The 21,729-nt window shown below is 57.1% G+C and overlaps 1 protein-coding gene across 5 annotated transcripts in view; it reads right to left on the reverse strand.

Moving 5' to 3' along the window:
- SLC6A9 (solute carrier family 6 member 9) overlaps nucleotides 1–21,729 on the reverse strand; it is a 32,332-nt gene that overhangs the window by 1,312 nt on the left and 9,291 nt on the right. For 2 of the 5 annotated variants that reach the window (XM_060089678.1, XM_060089679.1), the window contains exons 3-13: nucleotides 12,080–12,236; nucleotides 11,365–11,496; nucleotides 10,718–10,988; nucleotides 4,934–5,066; nucleotides 4,604–4,738; nucleotides 4,404–4,507; nucleotides 3,773–4,010; nucleotides 3,548–3,682; nucleotides 3,341–3,440; nucleotides 3,151–3,251; nucleotides 93–263 (exon numbers count right to left, since the gene is read on the reverse strand). In XM_060089678.1, coding sequence (XP_059945661.1) covers nucleotides 93–263; nucleotides 3,151–3,251; nucleotides 3,341–3,440; nucleotides 3,548–3,682; nucleotides 3,773–4,010; nucleotides 4,404–4,507; nucleotides 4,604–4,738; nucleotides 4,934–5,066; nucleotides 10,718–10,988; nucleotides 11,365–11,496; nucleotides 12,080–12,236 — 1,677 coding nt within the window. Of the gene's footprint in view, nucleotides 1–92; nucleotides 264–3,150; nucleotides 3,252–3,340; nucleotides 3,441–3,547; nucleotides 3,683–3,772; nucleotides 4,011–4,403; nucleotides 4,508–4,603; nucleotides 4,739–4,933; nucleotides 5,067–10,717; nucleotides 10,989–11,364; nucleotides 11,497–12,079; nucleotides 12,237–12,929; nucleotides 13,010–21,729 lie in introns of all 5 variants that reach the window. The other 3 variants (XM_060089680.1, XM_060089682.1, XM_060089681.1) reach the window with 3 other exon arrangements.

Below are 21,729 nucleotides of genomic sequence, written 5' to 3' on the forward strand. Positions count from 1 at the left end.
GGGGTGGGCACGGTCATCAGAAGGGAGCCCTGAAGCCCTGTCCATCCACCCCCTCCTGTTTCACTTGGCTGCCCCCTGCCCCCACCCCTCACCTGGAGGAGGGTATCCCCATCTGTGCGGCAGAGCTGGTACAGGGCGTAGAGTGGAATGCAAATGACAGAGGACAGAGCCATGAGGAAGCCGATGGCCACAGCCCAGCCTGGATACTGGTAGTGGTTGTAGGTAATCGGCTGGTACTGGATCACCGTGAAGATGAGAATGAACTGCAGAGAGTGGGGAGCGGGAGTGGGCGTGAGTCCTGCCCAGCCCCACCCAGGCCTCAGGCCTCCTATCCGCACCCTCTCCCTCCCTCTCCAGTTTCCCAAACTAGAAAGAGGCATTTTGGGGAGGGTGGGGGTGACTGTCAACGTTTGGGTAGTGGAAGAAGCTGATGGAACCAGGGGTCCAGGGTATGATGGGCAGGTGGCCACGGTGGAAGGGGAGAGGTCTGTCTTCTGCATAATCCTGAACCAGCCAGGGAGCCACTCAGCTGCCGTGGCCCTTGGAAGTCAGTTCTGCTCAAAGACTCGCAATGGCCCTGCATTGCCTGCTGAAGCGAGGCCAAATCCCTGGCCTTTAGGGCCTTCTCTGACTCACATCAAGACCTCGGCTTATCTTTCTGGCCTTACTGTCTCAGTGTCTCTGCTACACCCAGCGTTTCCCACCCTTCTTACTATGGAGGATCCTCTTTTGCATCTTCCTCTGTCAAACCCTATGCAAATGTCACCTCCTTCAAGAAGCCTCCACTGATTTCCAGTCTCCTCTTCCTGAAAGGGCTTTAGTGGCATTTTCCATCTACTAAGCATTTTATGGGTGTTTCCCCCAGACCTGGGAGCTCCTGGGATTGCATCAGCTCTGGGTCTCCAGTGCCCAGCACAGTGCTTGGCACAATCTTGTGTGGGGATCTGAACTGACTTATGCAAGGAGGTGGGAGTAATGCGGGAGAGGAAAGGGCAAAGTCCTGCCAGTCTGTGGCTGTGCAGACAGTGACAGACAGCCTGGGGAGGCTCCAAAGGCTAGAAATCATGAGTGTCAGGCTGGGGATGCTCTCGGGAACCGCTTTGGAAAGAGATGAGGGACGTGGGAAATAAAGCCTGGGGTTCCAGCAACGAAAAACCTAAAGTTAGCAGAAAGATGGGCAGGTGGCTCATGGGCCACCCAGAGGAGCCGGGGCAGTGGATGCCACTAGCCAAGAGGGCTCAGCATCCACCCTGAGCCCTCAGCTGTGTCCTGGAGCTCAGGCCCCTCCAGCCTTCCGGGTGACCAAATTCTAGAAGGCAAGACCCATATCCATTCAGGGGTGGGTGGGCCCTCCTAGGACGCTGCACACGGAGGAGCTTAGAGCAAGTTTTCTGAATGGAATTAGATCCTGATCTAAGGTGTGGATAAATTCTTAAAAAAAAATTTCTTTTAAAGTTTTTGGCCACACCCCACAGCATGTGGGATCTTAGTTCCCCAACCAGGGATCAAACCCACACCTCCTGCATTGGAAGGCAGAGTCTTAACCACTGGACCGCTGGGGAAGTCGCGATAAATTCTTTATTTGAGCTGATAGAAGGATGGAGTTTGTCAAAAAAGACCTTTTCAGCAATATAAAGAAGTAAAGCCCCCAAAGAAAACCAACAGCCCAGAAACACGTGTCCACAGAGCCTGGCATCCTCACCTGAAGGTGACTCCAGCCTGGCTTTCTGGGCACAGAGAGGGCGCTGCCAGCTTTGACTCAATCTTGCGGAGACACTGGACCCAGGGCCCTTCCTGCCTCCTGCCCTGCCTGGGCGGTGCCCTGGGTCTCCGAGCAGGGGGGCAGCCTCCCGGGGGGCTGTGGAGGATGAGCTCCCCTGGGGCAGGTCCTGGGCCAAAGCCACAACCCTCAAGGGCACAGCGCTTGGCTGGCATCTACCCTCCCCTCCTCCCACCACTTACAGGAGACTTCCGTTGCTCCTGTTTCAAAGCTGGGCCGGTGGCCAGAGCTGGTGCCTGCGCCAGGCTCGGGAAGATCCCACACCCCATGTGACGGAGGCCTCAGCCCTCAGGGGCCTTTTATTCAGAAACATGAGACAAAGTGGAAATCCGGTGCTGACCTCTCTGTGGCACACAGGACTCCGGGCACTGCCCTGAGCCACTGGGCTGACACCTTCGTCACTCAGAGATAGCCCTGCCTCTTCTCTGTGGAGGGACCATTACACTAGCAAATCCCTTTTGCCCCCCACTTCTCACCCTGAGCATAAAGAAGCAAGATCAGAGGGTCTTTAGTCCATAGACCACCCCTCCTCCTGCACTTGTTTCTAGAGTAGCACGGGCCCAGCACACAGGCTCCGGATCAGACTACCTGCTTTGCATGAGGGCTCTGCCTCTTAGAAGCTGTGTAACCTTGGATCAATTACTGAACATTTCGGTGCCTCAGTTTCCTCATCTGTAAAGTGGAGATCATAACGATACCTTGGAGAGTTGTATCACATGACTTAATATACGGTTCCCGGCCACGGTGGGAGTTCCCCCCACCATTTCAGCTCCCTGATGGGAGTTTCCCAGGTGTTGAATACTGGTGGAAACCCAGAATTCCCCCTCCCAAGCCAGCCCACTCCAGTGCCTGGAAGGCTTACGAGGGTGTCCTGGATCCTGAGCTGACATCTGACTTGTACAACCTGCCTCTGCAACGTGCATTCACACCACATTCCCTGAGTACTCGGAGCACCTCGGCTATCAGGCACTGGAGACAGGAGCTCAGCGAGGCTGACAGAGGCTGAAACCAGTGTCAACCATGGTTCGCGAGGCTCCTCTGGGAATGCCAGGCGGGAACACCAGGGAGGGAGGGCCGGCTCTCAGCTGCTGCCAGCCTGCTCTCCCCTTCCGATGCTGGGCACGGTCTTCAAATAAAGGGCCCTGTGCTCCCTTCCTAACCCAAGGCCAGGGCCTGGGTGATTCTGAGTCTCCACACACCTGTCTGACTCTACGCAACCTTCCTTGGACCCCCAGTGGCCAGATTTGTGGGTGTGGAGCCTCCATGGGGAGCTCTGGCCACATGGATGGGCTCTTGCTCTCCCTTTGCTGGTTCCCAAGAGAAGGACGCTTGCCACAGGGCAGCAGGGGAGGGACCACAGAGGAACTTACAAAGATGATAGCTGGAGAGACGAAGCGCCAGCAGATCTGGAAGAAGAGGGGCGGTGGGAATCCCAGCATCATCTGGATGTCCTGGAAGTAGTTGTGGTGCCCTGGAGAGAGGGAGGTCAGCAGGCCCGCAGGACAGCGTGGGCAGGCCAAGGGCCGGGACATGGGAGGCCATGTAAGCTTGGGCACTTACCGTAAATGTACATGATGGATACACACATGATGCAGGAGATGACGACCAAAGAGAAGCTGGCCGCGTAGTTGTCCATCAGCAGCAGCCAGTAGATGCCTGCCTGCGGGCCAGTGGGCAGCTGAGTCCAGGGTGCCCGAGGCTACACTCCCCCCTTGTTAACCCCCGTACCCTGGCAACTCCGGCCTAGCCTTTCCCTCGCGTTCTTACCTGGCTGGTGAGGGGGATGCCCAGCAGGAAGCCAGCCACAGCCACGCCCAAGGTCACATAAGTCTTTTTCTGCAGGATCCACTCATTCCCTACCTCATCCACAATGGCCGTGACCAGCGTCTCTAGGAGGCAGAACTGCAGGATACAGCCATCAGAGCAGGGGCCTGACCTCCGCCCCTGCCTCCTCCCTCCCCAAGCCACAGGCCCATGTCCTGCACCTCGTACCTGAGTGCCCAGCCCCAGCAAGATGAGCATGAAGAAGAAGAGCAGGGACCAGAGCGGGGAGATGGGTAGCAGGGTGAGGGCCTCAGGGTATGCCACGAAGGCCAGGCCAGGGCCGTGGTCTGCCACGCGGGACACGTCCACACCCAGGTGACTGGCCATGAAGCCCAGGATGGAGAAGATGACAAAGCCAGCATAGACGCTGGTGGCACAGTTAGTGATGCTGATGATGACACTGTCCCTGATGGGGAGGAAAACAGGTAGAGTCAGCTTAGTTCCCCCTGCCCAATTTGGGCCAAGAGACTTGGAGAGAAAGTTCTAGGAACAAAGGTGCCCCCAATCTCTTTTCTGGTCTGCTCTGGACCTCTTTAAGTGGGCCTGCCGCTCTTGAGTCCTCACAGACCCCTGGGGCATCACTGTCTTCACCTCTTCTCTCTTCTGCCAAAGCTCTCTCCATTCTGCAATGACTGGACCCGGACCCCGCGTCGCCAGGATCTCAAGGCCATGAGTGGAAGGGAGGGCCCTGGTGGGCCAGGAGGCTGCACTGGACCTGGTGGGTCTGGGGGAGCCGGGGTCAGGCTGCAGAGAGGGTAGGAACTGGGGGCAGCCCCAGGGCTGGAAGGGAGAGTCTCACCGGTAACAGTTGTTGTGGAACTTGTTGTAGGAAGCCATGGTGATGAGGCCGCCCCACGCGCAGCCCAGCGAGTAGAAGATCTGGGAGGCGGCATCCCCCCAGACCTGCGGGAGGGATGGGCCGGTGAGGAGCTGTGGTCAGAGGCTGGCACCTCTCTGCCCCTCCCCGGCCCTCTAGGTCCCCCTCCGTCCACAGCCCACCTTGGCCTCCAGGATCTTGTCCCACTGTGGTGTCAGGTAGTACGTGATGCCCGTGAAGGCTCCTTCCAGGGTCACGCCACGGACGAACAGGATGGTCAGCACCACATAGGGAAATGTGGCCGTAAAGTACACCACCTGGGTGCGAGAGGGGCCCCGCTGGTCTCCTCTGGGCTCTTCCTGCCCCCTCAACCACCACTGGTCCTCTGGTCCCTCTTCCCCTCCCGTATCCTTTCATCACTCCCCCACCCACCCCTCCACACACAAAACCCAGGTAGGGGAGGCAGGATATCTCTGGGTGGGCACAGACCCTGCTCGGGGAGGGGTACTTACTTTCCCTGAAGACTTGACCCCTCGGATGAGGCAGAGGAAGACGACCACCCAGGAGACACCCAGGCAGCCAAGGAGGGGCAGTCGCACCTCCCCGAAGTTTCCAATGTCATCTGACAGCTTCAGCACATAGAGCCTGGAAAGGGGATACTTTGTCACTGATGGCCAGCCCCGCCACCCAGCAACAAACTCCCAAGGCCAGGGCCCAGCCTGGCAGCTCCCTCCTTTCTCACGAAGTCCCAGCAGCCGGCTGATGTGAGATGGGAGCGTCTGTGAGGCGCCAGCCCCAGCAGGCCCAGCCCCCTCTGCCTGCTTCCTCTCCCAGGACCCTCAAGGGCACCTGCAGGCCACACCCTGGTCCTGGGCCAGCCTCTTCAGCCCCTGGGTGTGGAGGTCTCCCTGTCCCTGCTCAGACCCAGCCCAGGCCCTTGCTTGTGTGTTTCTCCCTTCAGGAATGCCCTCTCCTCCAGACTAGACACACCCTATCTGGCATCACCTCCTCCAGGAAGCCTTCTGTGATCTTTTCACCCACACTAGTCCTCCAGCTCTGATGAACAGAGGGAGGCAGTGGAGGGCTGAGTAAAGATGGAGGCTCCGAGCACGCAGGCCCAGACTTGAACCGACGTATGTGTGGCTCTATCTGGCGCCCTGTGCCGTGCCAGCTGTGCTCTTTCAATCAACTGGACGTTTATGTGCCAGGCCCTTGCTAGATGCTGGGCATATAGACCTGGATCAGGCATTGTGGGTACTGCCAGGAGGAGTGTCTCAACCCCATGGGGAGGAGCACACTGGAAGTCTTCCTGGAAGAGGTGAAGCTTGAGCCAAAGTTCGAGGGATGGGGAGGAGGTGGGTGAAGGGGAGTGGAAGTGTATGCCAGCCTGAGGGAATAGCACTCAGCAGGACAGGGGTCAGGAACCAGCACAGCACCGCCTGGGCATGTCAGTAGCTCAGGAAGGGACCAGACCAAGAGAAGCTGCGAAGTCAAGGCTGAGAAGTTTGGATTTTATTCTGAGAACAATGAGAAGCTTCTGGAGGGTTTTTAGAAGAGCACTCTCAGGGTCTCTCCTTGGCTCAAAACCCTGCAGCAGCTCCCATCTCTCACCATGGAAAAACCAAAGTCCTTACAGTGGCTACAGAGCCCTACGTGATCCATTACCTCCTAACTGCCATCTCTCGGATCTCCTCTCCTCCTGCTCTCCCCCTTGCTCACTGCTCCAGCTGCACTGGGCTCCTTGCTGTTCCTTAAATGTGCCGGGCATGCTCCCACCTTTACACATGCTATTCCCTATTTGGAGTACCCTTTCCCCAAATCTCCACATGTCCACATGGGTGTGAGACCTGTGCAGGCACACAGGATCCCATGCTTAGAAGGGCCTTGTGCTTGGTTTAATGCCCTGCCATTGTCATCTTGAAATTCTTAATTCATTTGAACTAGGGGCCCCATCTTTTCATTTTGCAGTGGGCCCCACAAATTATGCAGCTGGGCTTGTCCACGTGGCTCCCGCCCTCTTTACTTCCTTCAAGTCTTCACTCAGGTGTCCTCTTTGCAAAGGGGCCTACTCTGGCACACCTGATTAAACCTGCCACCCTGGCCCCAGCCTGGCACACCTTACCCCCTTCTCTGCTATATTTTCTTCCACAGCACATCTCTTTCTATCACACTGTACATTCTACTATTTAGTTTGTCATCTGCCCTCTGAAGGCAGGGGTTTTTATCTGTTTTGTTCACTGTTGTATCCCCCAGTGCTTAGCACAGTGCCTGGCACAGAGCAGTGCCCAATAAATATTTGTTGAATGCATGAGTGAATGCAGGTGATGGAAAATGGACTGAGAAGTATAAAGGGGAGAACCTGGAGGGGGACCGGCTTGGTTGTTGGAGTTGTCCAGGCTAGAAGTGATGAGCAAGAGACAAACTCTTGAGCCTCAGTTTCCTCATCTGTAAAATGGGCATCATAACACCAACCTAGGATAATTTGTAGAGAAGTTTAGGTAAATACAAGCTCCTTTCTTTCCCTTCTTTCACCAAGGGTCTCTCAGCATAGCTCATAGGCTGTCCTCTAGTCTTAGCTATTTTTACTTTTTTTTTTCCAAATCAGTTCTCAAACTTCATGACAACATGTTTAATACCTTGCGATGGGATGTCACCCCAGCCTCTCATGGGACAGTGTCGCCAGGCCTGGGACTTGGTGTTTGTTTGCTTGGTCAGCCTGCCTGGCTGTTAAGACTTTCAAGCACCTTGTCCTGCCTCCTCTGCCTCAAATCTTCCCCCAGGCCGCCTTACACATTGTGACCTGCAGAGGGCGCTGTCCAACACGCCCCTCTCCTGTCCAACTCCCGCCATAGAGCTGGTTCATTCAACGGGCCACGCCCTGGGCTGGAACCTTTCCAGGCTCTTAGTCCATGGGGGAATTAAAGACAAAGGGATGGAGAGGTTCCCCCCAAGGAGAGGCTCCTGGACCCCTGCAGCTGTGCTTTCCAATCCTTTTCCCTTCGTGGCACGCAGAAAAAATATTTTTGGCCCATAAGGGCAAATCGACAAGGTCACTCGAAGTAAGGCAGCAGGGCTGGGGACTCTGGGCTGCCCAAGCGGCACCGGACTGGCACACTATTTAGGGTGCATCGTGTTGGGAGTCTCTGCCTTCCACAATAGTCATCTACAGCCGAGAGTCGCTTTACTTTAAGCACCAGCGTTCAAAGTAAAGAAACCATTTCTTGTTCAAAAGACTTTTAAAAAACTTTGCTAATTATATCTGTTAAGCTGGTAGTGCTTTATATTATCTACTATTGCAAGAGTCCAGCATATAATACGAGGGCTTAAAGAGTTTAGAAGGCTAGCCTGGGAACTAAATAATGAACTCTACCTTTCTTTTTATGGTACCATATTTAGTGCTTTGTTTTGGTTTTGGACTATGTGCTTTTGAGATCAAACAGCTAACCTTAAAACTTTTGGAATCCCACATATTTACAAGTTGCCTCTCGCATAACATCTGTGGAATTATTCTGCATTATTTTTAAATTTCCCCAACCAGATGGTAAATGCCTTGAGAACAGGACACCCTAATCTATTTCACTGCATCTCCAGCAGTGGCTTTCTCTGTGCTTACCGAGCACCCACCACTGTTCCCAGTGATTTATGTCGTATCTTTATAACAACAAGAATGATGTTGTAACCACGCCCGCTTAATGGATGAACAGCTGAGACTTAGAGAGTTTTGGTGACCTCCCAAGTCCACGCAGCTGGTAAGTGGCAGAGCCGGGATTTGAGTGAGGTCTGTGTGGCTCCGGGGCTGCCATGAAGACACCAGGAGAGGGGTGCTGGGATCCAAGTCCCACTGGATGTCAGGTGTCTGCTGGGGAGATGAGAGGGCATGTCCTGAGCTTAGGGCCTGCCTAGCAGGCGTTAGACCAGCACACAGAGGACTGTAAGACAAGGTTGTGAAGGGGTGGTGAAGGAGGGGAAGCCTGTGGGCCAAAGGGTGAGCAAGAGGCAGACATGGGCTCAGAAATCTGCCCTGGGAGCTTCTCTTGCTTTAGAGGAGTCACTTAATCTTTCTTTTGACTTGTTTGTTCACCTGTAAAATGGGAATATTTTATAAAACTTGCACCCACTACCTAACAGCGTTGCTGTGGGGCTCAAATGAGATTGTGCAGCTTTCCAGAGGGGCGCTGGAGAGTGTGGACCAAGAATGCCTGTAGAGTATCATTGGCCTAATTCACACCAGGCACCAGGCACAGAGAGGCATGTATATCCTGACACAGCATTGCTGCCTAGTTCGTTAACCTGTGAGCATAAGTCTCTGAATCTGAAAAACAGGGATAATATCATGTAAGAGAATATGCCTGGCACATAGTAGCTGCCCGAGAAATGGGGGTGCTTGCTCGCCTCACCTCCTTGCTGATGCCATCCGGGGCGGCCCTCTCAAGGGTCATTTCCCCAGGCTCTCCAGGAGGGGGCGGCAGGGAGCCATCCTTCAAGGAACGAGTCCTGCCTGGGATAAGCGGCTCCTTAGGGATGCCCGGCTCCAACCCCGGCTGAGTAGAGTTGAGCTGGCCACCCTGTGGACCTCCTGACTCATGGCTAGTTTTCTCTGAGGGCAATTCCCCTCTAGTTGCACTGGATAAAATCTCGTGAGCTTTGCCCTGCCGTGGACCCACCCGTCGGGGAATCCTTGGAAGACGGCCCCTGGGGTGAGAGCTTCTGGAGCATCTCCGGCGTATGGGCAGGGCACTGTGCTTCTGGGAACTTCCAGAAGGTTCACCCCCAGTCTAGATCCAGCTGCCCAGTCCACACTATGCCTCAAATATAGCAGAACACCTAAATGGGCGGAGTCTGTTTCTTACTCCCCACTCTGTCCCCACTCTGAGTGCTGTGCCTGGTACCTACTAGGAGCTCAGAAAATGACCTGTCCAATGACCGAATCACTGAGTCTGCCCAGAGGTAAATTTGCCCGCCCCTTACTGGGAGGCAACAGCTCTGTTGGCTCCACCACGAGCCCCAAGGGCAGTAACCACATCTTAACCATCTTTGAATGTCTATAGCCCAGCACAGAGGCTGGCACAGGGAAGCTGGGCCCTCAGGGTTTGAGCACTGGGCCTGGGCTTCGAGGATACTGACCTGCTAGGACTTCAAGTATCACTGGGGCCTTGGCCGCTCACCCACGGCTCTCCATCACCTTGTGGAGAAAGCCTCCAGCCCTCAGCCTGGCATGAAAAGCCCTGCACCTTATGATGCCTCTGGCCTCTGCTGTCCCAATACTCAGTGTCCCACCTGCCCCCGACCCCAGCTCCAGTTTGCCACCTCCTGGCTTCGGCTCACCTGTCATGTCTCTCCCAATCCCTCCTACGTCTCCCTCCCTCCTCTGGGAAGCCTTCTTGATCAGCTCCTCCTGTACCCACCACACCCCTGCACATACCTGCACTGAGGCACCTGCCCCTAAGAGTGGTAACTACCCATCTCCCACCCTGGACTGTGAACTCCTGAGGGCAGGGGCTCAGGGCCATGCATACCCCATGGGCACACAGGGCCCGGCAGGGTGGACACCATAAATGTCTGCAGAATGAATGAATGAGGCCTACCCACCAGTCCACCAAGCCCTCTTCCCATGAGTTCCTCAACAGGACATGGGGAATTTCCTCCAGGATGTCCTGCTGTGCCCTCACACCCACCCAGCTGGGACAAGATGTTCCAAACACCTCCAGCAGCAGCTTCCCTTCAGCCAGCCCCGAGACTCTGTTCTCTGTCACCACGGAGCACAGTGGTGCCAGGCTATCTTTCCTAAGCACAGCTTGATGAGGACAGCCCTGGGCTCAGGAAACTTTCACGGCTTCTTCTGTTCCGCAGCATTAGGTCTGTGATTCATTCTTGTAAGTTCTCCAAGAGGGCTGGTGCTCCCTCCTAGGCTGCCTCACGGCCCGTGAGCTCCCCCACACACCTGTCACTCTCATCACAACAGGTTCCCCTCAGGCTCAGGACCGGCCCCTGCTCAGCTGGGACCCAGGGCCTCCACTCGTGCTGTTCTTCTCTCCAGGAAGCTATCCCCCTTTTCCCTGACTCTCCTCTGCAGACTTGCCTGACTGCTGGAGCCCTCCCTCTCTCGCTGCCACTGTGGGAGTGTCAGCCTCTCCTGAACCAGGCTGTGAACTCCTTGTACCTCTTCCCGCACCTCTGGCCCCCTCCATTCCTGGTACCCTCCCGAGACTGCAGACAGTTGCCTGATGGCCAAGGCGAGGGCTGAATGTTGGTGCCAGGGGTCCCCCCCAGAAGCCCAGGTCCCTTGGGGGCCTCACCTCCAGTACTCCTCGCTGGGGCTGGTCCTCTGGAGGGTGTGGTTGAGCGCGTGGGAGAGGTTGCCAGGCAGGCCGGGAGGCCGGGAGCCATTGGTGATGTTGGAGGCATCCAGCACACCGGCGCAGTCAGGCGTGTTCCAGGGGTTACTGCAGTAGGCCCAGGGCAGCACGGGCGTCATGGACGAGAAGAAGTAGTAGAAGGCGATGCAGATGACCACATTGTAGTAGATGCCGATGTATGTGGACACCACCATCATGCCGTAGCCCACACCTGGGGGAGGAGAGGGGCAGGAGCAGCCTCACACGTCTGGCTGAAGGAGGCAAGGCTAATTCTGAAGGGCTTAAGAGGCAGGCTTTCATGGAGAGCCACAAAAGAGGCAGCTCAAGGCCTTGGCAGGGGCAAGCTGGGGGGCGAAGGGCCTTTGTGTATGAACGTGGTAGGAAGAGAGCGTGGAGGCCAAGTAAACATGGATCCCAGCATGTGTACATGGCCTTGGCCATTGATGTGGGCCTCAGGTTAACACCAGTGTCCCATAGGGGTTGGCAGTGTTTATACAGATGGGTGAGTCAGCATGGTCCCCAGAGGCCCGTGTGTGTGTGTGTGTGTGTGTGTGCGCGCGCGCGCGCGCACCCCACCCAGGCCTCACCTTTGAACATGGGGCTGATCCTCCAGACCCCCAGGCAGCCCTGACTTGCAAACTGGCCGAAGGAGAGCTCCATGAAGAAGAGTGGGATCCCACAGAAGATGAGCATGATGAAGTAGGGGAACATGAAGGCACCTGGTGGGCAGGGAGAGGGCTGGCTCAGGGCGGCTTTGGGGAAGTCCCACCCTCTTCCTGCTCAGAACTGACAGCAAAACCATTGCAACTGGCTGGGCCCCCAGGAGGGTGTGCCACGCACTGGGCCGGAGCCTAAGACTGAGGCACACTGCTCACCACCTGTCTTTGAACCTGACAGAGGCTCCCAGGAAGTCTGCTCTGAGTCAAACCCAGGGCCCAGAGCCGCCATGTTTGGGTGGGATTTGATGGCTTAACCAAGCAATTTTACACACATTAGTCAGTGAGATCCTCAAATATCCGTGAATCATTTGGGTGCAGGGCTGCTGAAACACAGGCAGTATAAAACAGGGAGCCTTGGGAGGTTGGGTTGCTTTTCTCTACCTCTCCTCTCCTCGAGGGAGCAGGCTGCCAGGGTCGGGGGTGCTGCGCCTTAGGTAAAGGGTACCTAAGCCAGGGATGGGGGCAAAGGAGATCAGGGCCAGAGGCCAGCCTGTCTGGAGTGTGTGCCGCGGAGGGGGCGGCTGGGCCCCGGGGGGTGGGCTCTATCCACGTGGGTGGACCCTGCCCTGTGCCCGCTGGCTACCTCCCCCGTTGCGATAGCAGAGGTACGGGAAGCGCCAGACATTGCCCAGGCCCACGGCATAGCCCACGCTCGTCAGTACAAACTCGATCTGGTTGCCCCAGTTGCCTCGTTTGAGGTTCTGGTCCTTCTTGGTGGCCTCACTGGGCACAGCACCATTCTGCGGGAACAGGAGAGAAGCAACCATCAGCAAGGCATTTGCACGCACGGTGCCTGACCCTTTGGGCCTCCCCCAGTGGGGACATCATGGACCCTCCAGGCCCCCACCCGACCCTGGGCTTCCCCTCTGCTGGCAGCAGCGGCAGGCAGGCCCGGCAGAGGACGGAAGAGGGAGCAGCGGCCGCCGGAGGGTGCCAAGCCGGCCTCCCTCACCAGCCCCCCAGCACACTGTGCCAGGGGCACCAGCCCACCTGAGCAGCTGCTACCGACATCTGAGAGGTGGGACACTGAGAGGGAGCTCGAGATGAGGGCCCCCTAGCGCCAGCCCCTCCCAAGCCTCCCCTCTCCCCTTTGGGTGAGGATCTGGGAGCAGCTGAGCCTCATACCAAGCAGCCAAGCTGGGCTGGGCACAAAGGGGCCTGTGTCCAGACAGCCCCCCCAGCTGCGGCCACCACATCGCCAGGCTGAGCACGCTGCCCATGGCAGGCGGCTGCGGGGGAGGGGACCCGGACCCCTCCCCCAGCTGAAGGCTTTTTCCGGGGGGCACACGGTGGGCAGGGCTGTAGGGTGGGGGAAGGGGGAAGCAACTGAGCTGGGCCAGACCTGGGGAGGGCATTCTGGGGCTCAGGATGGGAGGGCCAGGGGAGCCACGTATATTGCCCATGACGGGGGCGGGGGCCCTGGGGAAGCTGACCTGGGCTGGGGGATGCTGGCCATGAGTTGGGGGGAGGAGACCAGAGTTGTAGGCACCACGCCAGACTTGGAGGACAGACTCTGCTAGGGGAAACAGAGGGAGTGACTCTAGAAAAGGGTCTCTGAGCTGAGAAGAGGTGGGCTGCAGAAGACGGGCTGGTCAGGAGGGGCTGATGGGGGAGTTTGCCCCAAGGGAAGGATGCCGGGCTGGGCTGGAGGAGCTGCGAGGCTGGACTGGGTGGCCTGAAGCCCCACTGAGGACCCTAACCCCACAGTTGGAACTAACCCAGTAAGTTCCTTTATAAGTGAGGGCACCCCTCCCCCATGCCCTGGCCTTTCCACCCCCTACCAGGTAAGCTGGAAATGGAGCCCCCCTGAGCCAGAGCCTGAGGGCTCAGAGGTGTCTCACTAAGAGACAGGGGCCCCGAGAGTCACCAACAGAGAAGCCCAGAGAGTCCTTGAGTGACGGAGACAGCCTCCCAGAGATGGGCTGTTCTCCTGAGAGAAATGGCCAGGCGTCCCTGGAGGACACCCAGGATCAGAGACACAGCCGCATGGCTTCTGAGGGACGGCACTGCAGTGACGCTGACCCTCAGCTTGAAAGAGACATATTCAAGGACAATAGGCACGCTGGCCAATAAACAAATGGGCCTGGTGCTTTGACACGCTGTCGGACCCTGACACTGACCAACACATTCAGAGGGGAAGAAGGTCCTCCCCGGGCCTGCGCCCTCCGGAAAGGCCCATTTAGGAAGGCAGGCACAGGAGGCCCCGGCACCTGGTGGTGGCCCCCCAGCCGTGCATCCCTTGCTCCCACAATGGGTACCTCTCAGGGGGGTGCTCTGGGCTTGCACACCACATGGGCACTACAGCACAGACGCGCTTGTCCTGCACCCCCAATCCAGCATTGCCTGAAGACACTGAGCCTTATACCATCCCGAAAGGTTTGGGGGCACAGTGCCAGAAACCGTGGTGCTCCCTTCAAGGAGCACACAGAGCCAACCAGCAGAGCCTGTGTACTTTCATTCACGCAGCCACGGAGGTTTACGAGCTCCTACTATGTGCCAGGCCCTGCACCAGGCTCGGGGAATTCAGCAGTGAACAAAACACACCCCTACCCACTCAGAACTAGAAGTCCAGGAGGAAGTAAGCCATCAATAAGATAAACACATAATTTTTATATGCAACTTCAATGTGTCCACAAAGGGGAATTTCTCAAGTCACAAGAGCATGGGAGGATGACAAGGGGTGGGGCTGGGGGCTGGGTGAGGTCACAGAAGGCCTCCCTGATGAAGGGGCTTGAAGGCCGCCTTGTCTCTGGGAGTGGGCGGCTCCCAGTCCCAGTGTGACAGGTCCTTACAGACTCCTGCCTAAGCCTGTCACCACCTCCCAGGGCCTTTTTTTGGGACAGGCCTAGAAATACCTCAGGGTCAGGGGAGCATTTTTTCAGAGGGTGTGAGGCCTGCTTGGGGTAGTTTATCCATTCCCAAACAAATCCAAGCCAAATAGGGCTCATATATGTTGATCCTACAATAACAGTTCTATTCTGTCCAAGGCTTGTTTACTTAGGGGCACAATGGAGGATTGTGGCAGCTGTGGAGTACATGGGTGGGGTCACGACGCAGCGGTTACAGCTGTAAAAGAGACAACTGAGGGTCCAGGGTGGCCTCATGGGCTGGGCAAGGGCAAAGCCTCTTGCAGAGACCGAGGTCCCCAAGGCCTGAAGTTCAAGGCCTCTCTCCTGGCCCCAGCCCCCTGACCAAGTGCAGCAGGACCAGACTTGGACCTCCGAGGTCGGCTCTTTCCCTGGCATGGAGGGGGCAGGGAGGGTGACGATGCCCCCAGCTGAGTGCCATAGGCAGTAGCTTGACTGAGCCCTCAAGGGCCCATGGTCACTCCATTCAAGAGCAGCACACCACTGAGCCCTGCGCTAACCAGTTCAGCCCTGCCGGCTGTGACCTGGGGAGGCCAGAGCCTGGGGGACAGGGGCTTGGAACTGGGGATTGGGCTGTGGCAGGAAGTAACTGGTAACACTAGGGGTCTGCTGTGCAGAAGGAGCTGAAATGACGCCCTGCAAGAGGTGCGAGGAGCTCACGGCAGAAGCAGCACCATCTGCTGCTCCCTGGCCCCGCGGTGCCCCATTCAGGAACTGTGGATGGGATGCTGCCACGGGAGGCTGGTCCACAGCTAGGCCTCTGACTTTTAATTCCAGTGCGAGCTATGTGCAGGCAGCCTGGCTGGTGAGGGCATAGCGCTCAGCAAGGACAGAAGAAGCCAACCTTCCTCCAAGTACACTGGAGGGAAGGGTCCCTCTGTGTGTGGGGGGCGTCCTAGGGGCTCTAGTTCCCTTCCTCCCCCAGCCCTCCTCTGGGGACGCCCCTCCACTTCCTTCCCTGGCAGCGATGCCCAAGGCTGGTGAGCCTTTTTCAATGCTGCACAACTTTTTTTCTCCTTGCATAATTTTCCCCCATTCTAAGCCTCCCATTTTCTTGATCTGCTAGGTGAACAGCGTGTCACTGATATTAACGGTCCCTGCAGAGGCTGTTGGCTCTGAGGTGCCCACGAAAGAATTTCTTTGTGCTCCTGGTCTGCCCAGACTGGTGGCCTGTCTGCCGAACCCAGCTCGGCCCTGCCCACTGGCCGGTCTCCAGGCTGGTCCTGCCCATCACCCACCTCCCCATGTCTGCCCCTCGCTGCTCCCCCAACCTCCCTCCGTCGCTCACACCTGGGTGGTGAATTAAACCAGAGTGGCCTGGTGCCCCTCTGGGCTGCTCCCCTCCTCCTTGGGCTCCCTGGAGGGGCTCCCCCCACCCCCTCACCTCTGACTCGCCCGGTGAGTGATCTGCAGGGCGGGGACTGCCCTGCCCTGCCCTGTGCCCGAGCTTCCCCAGGCCAGGCAGGATGCAGGCTACGGGGCGTGCCTTCCATGGCTGTGTGGGTGGGCTGGCTGATCATCCTCCATGACGCGTGCCATGTACAGACATATACGTATAAAACCCTCCACGCCCCTTACCCTTAGAAGCGGTCGCTGACCTGTCTTGGGTTCACAACCTCCCACCCCTGTTCCTGCCTAGAGGGGTGAGCCACACCGAGCAGTCACTTACGTAAGTCCTTTCCACAGCCCTCTGCCCTCTACTTATTCACTGGTCTGGATGAACTCCTGGAATTAAGGCAGTTCAGCTCTGAGGGCAGAATCCAGATCTCCCTCTATACCTTGGGCTTGGCAGGGCGGGACCCTGCACTGGGGGTTAGAAGCCTAGCATTCTAGAGCCTGCTCCCTCAGCAGCCCTGGGCAAGCCACTTCCACTCTCAGCATTCAGCGTCTTTACCTGTAAAATCAGGGGATAGACAGACCACCTCAATAGATCTCCTAATATTCTGTAGCTCTGCCTTGCCTGGAATTTGCTATTTCTGACTGTCTCCTGTATTTTCCATTAGTTCCCACTGGCTTTCTAAACAACTTTAAAAAAAAGTTGTTATTGCTTTCTTTCTGATTATAAAATCATTATAAGCTTATCATTAAAAAAAAAATTGGAAACTACAGAGACGTGTAAAGAAACAATGCTGCCGAGCCCGCTCCCAGTGGCGGCCACCAGCACCACCGCAGGGGTGTCCCTTCCTTCTTCATGCTCAGACCCAGAGGCAGCCCAGGATTCTACCCTGGGCGACGGTTGTGCTCTGGCTCCCGACTCCTGCCCTCCGAGAGCGGTGTCCACAGGATATTTCTGTGAATTGTGAGCTCTGCTCTCGGTGGACACTGAGGAATCCTGGAGCAGCCCGGGCAGGGCGGGCCCCACTAGGATCCAGCAGGCTTCTTGTCCAGGACTCTGCAGCCCCAGGGTTTGCTCAAGGGATGAAGTCCCATCCAAGACAAACTTTGTGGAGGAGAATGGGCAAGACCCTACATCCCAGACTGACCTTGAGCCAAATCCAGATCACTGGCAACTTTCTCTGAGTCCCAGTGGGGAATTCAGGCAGAACAGCCAGGACAGTAAACTGTGGCTGCCTCAGGAGACCCTGTGACCCTCTCACACCACTTGGTTCTTGTTTCCCCAACTTCTCTCCCGTCGGTCCAATCAATCCAGGATCCAGGCTGGCCCTCAGGCAACATCTGCCCCGCAATGACAGAGCCTTCCATCTTTCATCTGGCTTCGCTCATCCAGACATGGGAAAGAGTCAAGGGCCCGGGCTGGAGCAGCAGGACCGTGGGAAAACCTACCCCAGACCCGAGCAGTATGCAGGGGCTGTTAGTGCCTCTTGCTTCAAGGAAAGCCTCCGAGCACCTGTCAGGAGATCAGGCCCTCGTATAGGAGGTGAGAGAGGCAAGGACATGCCCGGTGCTGTTTCGTCCCAGAGCCCTCATTGGCAGAGAGTGAGCTGCCAGTATCGTGGAGAGCAGACAGAAGGTGCACCCCAGGCATGCCAGGCTCCACTCCAGGCTCTGGGAGAAGTGATAGGGCCATCGGGTGGGCTCTGCTTCTGCCCTGAAGCCCAGCAGTCATGCCCTGCACTGTGGCAGCCGTGAGCAGTCTCTGCCCCGCTCGGTTGGCAGCGGGCTCGCATTCTGGAAAGTGGCTTTGGCTTCTGACCCTGGCAGTCCTGAAGGTGGAGGGCAGCCCTGCATAATGTTTCTCCCAAATGCAACCCACATCTCCCCAGAGGACATTCCTTCTCTTGCCTTCCGAAGGTCAAGTCAGGATGCCCTACAGGGAAGGAAGGTGGCTTTCCCAGTCCCCTCTCCCTCACTGCCATCAGCCCCATCGTGCCTGATGTTCCTGCCCATCCCTGGCTTCCAGGGAGGAGGGCACACCGGTGCCCCCCCCCCACCTGGGCACTTGTCCTAGACACTGGCAAACACTGCGTGGGGTCTTCCTCCTCGCAGCCGAGACTGTCGCCCCATCCTGTTCCCCCACCCTCACCACTGAGTCCATGTAACAAGCCCCCCTGCCCCCTCACCACTCTCCCCATAGGAGTAGCTGCCGTGGCACAGACAATGGGGCTGTATTGATTAGTACAATTCCTGGGCACCTCCGGCCCGTCTCCCCGGGAGCTAAGGACAATGCAGCTTTGATACACAGAGCAGATTCTCAGCAGGTCCCTAGGCTGGGGGAGCCCTCGTAGCCCCACTCTCCTCCCCTGTGCCGCCTCCGCATAGCTAACTCTTCCCGCTCCTTTGCACAGTTGCAACTTTCTGGGTCACTTTTGCTGGTGTCTGTCTGTCTGGCTAGCTGTGCCTGCCCCTCCCTGGCACAGACCACTCAGCCCCTCTCCCCACCGCCAGCCCTGCCTCTCAGTCTGCCTGGCACCAGAGAGGGGGCTCGCCCTCCTGGAAGGTGACTGACCTGTTCTGGGGAGGAGGGGGCCACAGGTCCCTGAGCCGCGGCCATCCCAGGGTGAGCACTTGGCGCGGCGTGTGCGTGTCCCCTCTCATTCACACCTCTGCCGGCTCCCGGGCGACACTGACGCATCCCCTGCCTCTTCCACTGCTGGCTGGGCAGCATCAATTACTTTCACCTCATCTCCTCCTGAAGCTCTGCCTACCCCCTCCCCGGCCCTCCCCCTCCAGCCAGTCCCCATGCAGCCCAGCGCGGGTGCTCCACAGTTAGAGTGAAGCGCAGGGTTTGTTGTGTTTCTCCCTTGTTCCCAGCAAGTTATTGGAACAAAACACATACACACACACACTCACAGCCACAGGGTGAGGCAGAGCAGGCGTGTAAGAGAGAGAGAGAGGGCGGCTCAGTCCCATTCCAGAATGAGGTCTGGGGCCCAGATGCTTCTGAGCGCATAGGCCTGGCACTTGGTGGGCTCCTGGTAAGGTGGTTGGGTACCACTGGGCGCTAGAGATGGTGAAGGAGACGGGGGAAGGGGGCGCAACCCACAGGGCACTACCAGAGCATCTCAGACTTCTTAGAAGGCTGTGGGCTGGGGGGTGATGGGTCCTGAAGCAGTCCTCCCAGGATTTGGGGACTCCCAACCAGCCAAGATGATGGAGTGTCCTCATTAGAGAATATGACTGACCATGTAAAAAAGCTCTGGCTTAGTGAATGGTGCTGTCACCTGTCTGAAGAAAGATGGCATTAGCCAAGAGGGTGGCTGCAGAATAAGGACCTTTGAGGATTAGTACTGCATCACCCAGAACCTGAGGTATTCCCTCTGGGAGTGTGTACCGAGTGGGCTGGGCACAGTCTAGCAGGTGTCACCACGGCTGGGGTGGAATGTCACTCAGACCCATCCAATCCCTCTTCTCTGAGGCCACACTCACTGATCAGTCTCCAGCGGATGCTGAGACACCACAAACCCGTGGCCAGGAAGGTGGCCACGAGTGTTCTGGTGCTGGGAAGGCATAGCTCTTTTTGGAAACTGATAGGTTGGCAAAGGGTCTGGTACATGGTAGGATCTTAGTAAACATCGGTCAAATGGAAGCATGTATGAATTCTGATGTAAAGGACAGCTTCCCTGTGAGTTTGGTAAGTGAGGTGACCCCAGTGGGAACATGGCAGGATGACATTTTTTTTAAAGGGCAAAGCTTTAGAGTCAGACAAGCCTGGGTTCAAACCCCAGCTCTGTCAGTTCTCACTATATATATCTCCTTAGGCAAGCCACTTAACATGTCTGGTCTTTTTTTTTTTTTTTTTTTTTTGCGGTACGCGGGCCTCTCACTGTTGTGGCCTCTCCCGTTGCGGAGCACAGGCTCCGGATGCGCAGACTCAGCAGCCATGGCTCACGGGCCCAGCCGCTCCGCGGCATGTGGGATCTTCCCGGACCAGGGCACGAACCCGTGTCCCCTGCATCGGCAGGCGGACTCTCAACCACTGCGCCACCAGGGAAGCCCATGGTCTTAATATTTTCATCTCTAAGATGGGGATAATATCCATCCATCTTTGAAGCTATTAGCATTATTAATAATAGTAACAGATAATACATATTAAGTGCTTACTATGAGCCAGACACTGTCCTAAACACTTTACATATATATTAACTCATTTAATCCTTCCAACAGCCCCTTGAGGTAGGTATGTTATTATGCCCATTTGGGGGAGAAAGATGGGGACTGACCTCGGCTCAAGCAAGTCTCCTAAGAATGGCCTCAGACCCCACTGACTGAGCTGTTCCCCGGGCCAGCCTCATGCAGCCGGGTCCCAGACACGCTCCGTGGACTTCCTGTGAGCCCAAACTGAGGGCCAAGGCCCTGGCTGGGCCACTGGCTCCAGGAAGGCCCAGTCACCCATGATGCCCAACTGCTCACTTCCACCCAGGGTGGGCTCTGGGCTTTGGCTGCCCTGGCCTGGGCTGGGTGCCCAGAACAGGCAGCCCTGGCTGGACAGCTTTCTCTGGCTCTGGCCATGGGGACAGGAGGCGGCAGCGGCCCAGCTGGGTCCTGGCAGTAATGAGGCCTCATTAGCGGGATCCAGCTGCTCCAGCCCCACTCAGGGAGGCCGACTCCCCCAACCCCGCCTCTGACTTTTCTTAATAAGAGTGGGCATGCCTCCAGAGGGCCAAGGAGTCTAGGGGCTTTGTTGTACCCTGTGACTCCGAGGGAAGGTCCTGCTGAGCCAGGACTGGAACGTGCTGGGGGCGGCGGGGCTGCAGGGAAGCCGTGTGAGGGGAGGGGAGGCCGCAGGACTGAGTAGGTGGTCTCCAGGGAGGCCGGGGAGGGGAGGGAGACCAAGGGGAACGGAGGGCAGGTCCTGGGTCCGGAGAGGAAGTCTGGGGAGGTTGGGCCTTTTCCTCTGGATCTAGATATTGTCCATTTCACTGGGGAGGGGGTAGTTGCACATCTAGGATCATCTAGTTGATTATCTAAGTCATTGCTCAGGCTGTCCTGGCTAGGAGAGCACCTTCTCTGTGCTAGGCCTTATAGAAGGAGAGTGCCCACTGTGTGTCGGTGCCTGAGGTAGGAGAAGACCTACTGTGTGTCAAACCCATGCTAGGAAGGCACACAGTGTGTGCCAAATCCAATGCTGGGAGAGCTCCCACTGTGTGCCAGGCTCTGTGTTAAGAGAGCACCCACTGTGTGTCCGCCCCACAGGGAGCCCTTGTGGTGTGCTGGGTCCTGCACTACACGAGTGCCCCATGCATGCCAAATTCTGTGCCATGTGAGGACCCAAAATATGCCCAGCCCTGAGCAGGGTGAGCACCCACTGTGCCCCTTGCACTGTGCTAAGTGAGTGCCCAATATTTGCCATGTCTGTACTAGCTGAGCACTTGTTACATGCTGGGACTCATGTTAGGTGAGTGGCTGCTAAGTGACAGGCCCTCTACCAAGGGAGGGCCAGGGGGGTGTCAAGCCTGTGCTTGCTGAGATCCCAATGTGTGTCAAGCCCATACTAGTTGAGCACCTGCTACATGCCAGGACTTGGGCTGGGTGAGCACCCACTGTTCACCAGGCCCTGTGATGGCTGCTGCAGACAAGAAGTATCCAAACCCTCTTGTCAAAGCATAACAGAACAGGTCAGGGTGGGGCAGCCCCAGGTGGCCTGTGGCGTTTTCAAACCCTTCTAGGGGGGCTTCCCTGGTGGCGCAGTGGTTAAGAATCCACCTGCCAATGCAGGTGACATGGGTTCGAGCCCTGGTCCGGGAAGATCCCACATGCCACGGAGCAACTAAGCCCGTGCGCCACAACTATTGAGCTCCGCCCTAGAGCCCGCGAGCCACAACTACTGAGCCCGTGTGCCACACCTACTGAAGCTTGCACGCCTAGAGCCCGTGCTCCACAACAAGGGAAGACACCGCAGCGAGAAGCCTGCCTCCACTCACTGCAACTAGAGAAAGCCTGCGTGCAGCAACAAAGACCCAACGCA

This window comes from Mesoplodon densirostris, chromosome 2 (genome assembly GCF_025265405.1).
Source record: "Mesoplodon densirostris isolate mMesDen1 chromosome 2, mMesDen1 primary haplotype, whole genome shotgun sequence".
Taxonomy (NCBI): domain Eukaryota; kingdom Metazoa; phylum Chordata; class Mammalia; order Artiodactyla; family Ziphiidae; genus Mesoplodon; species Mesoplodon densirostris.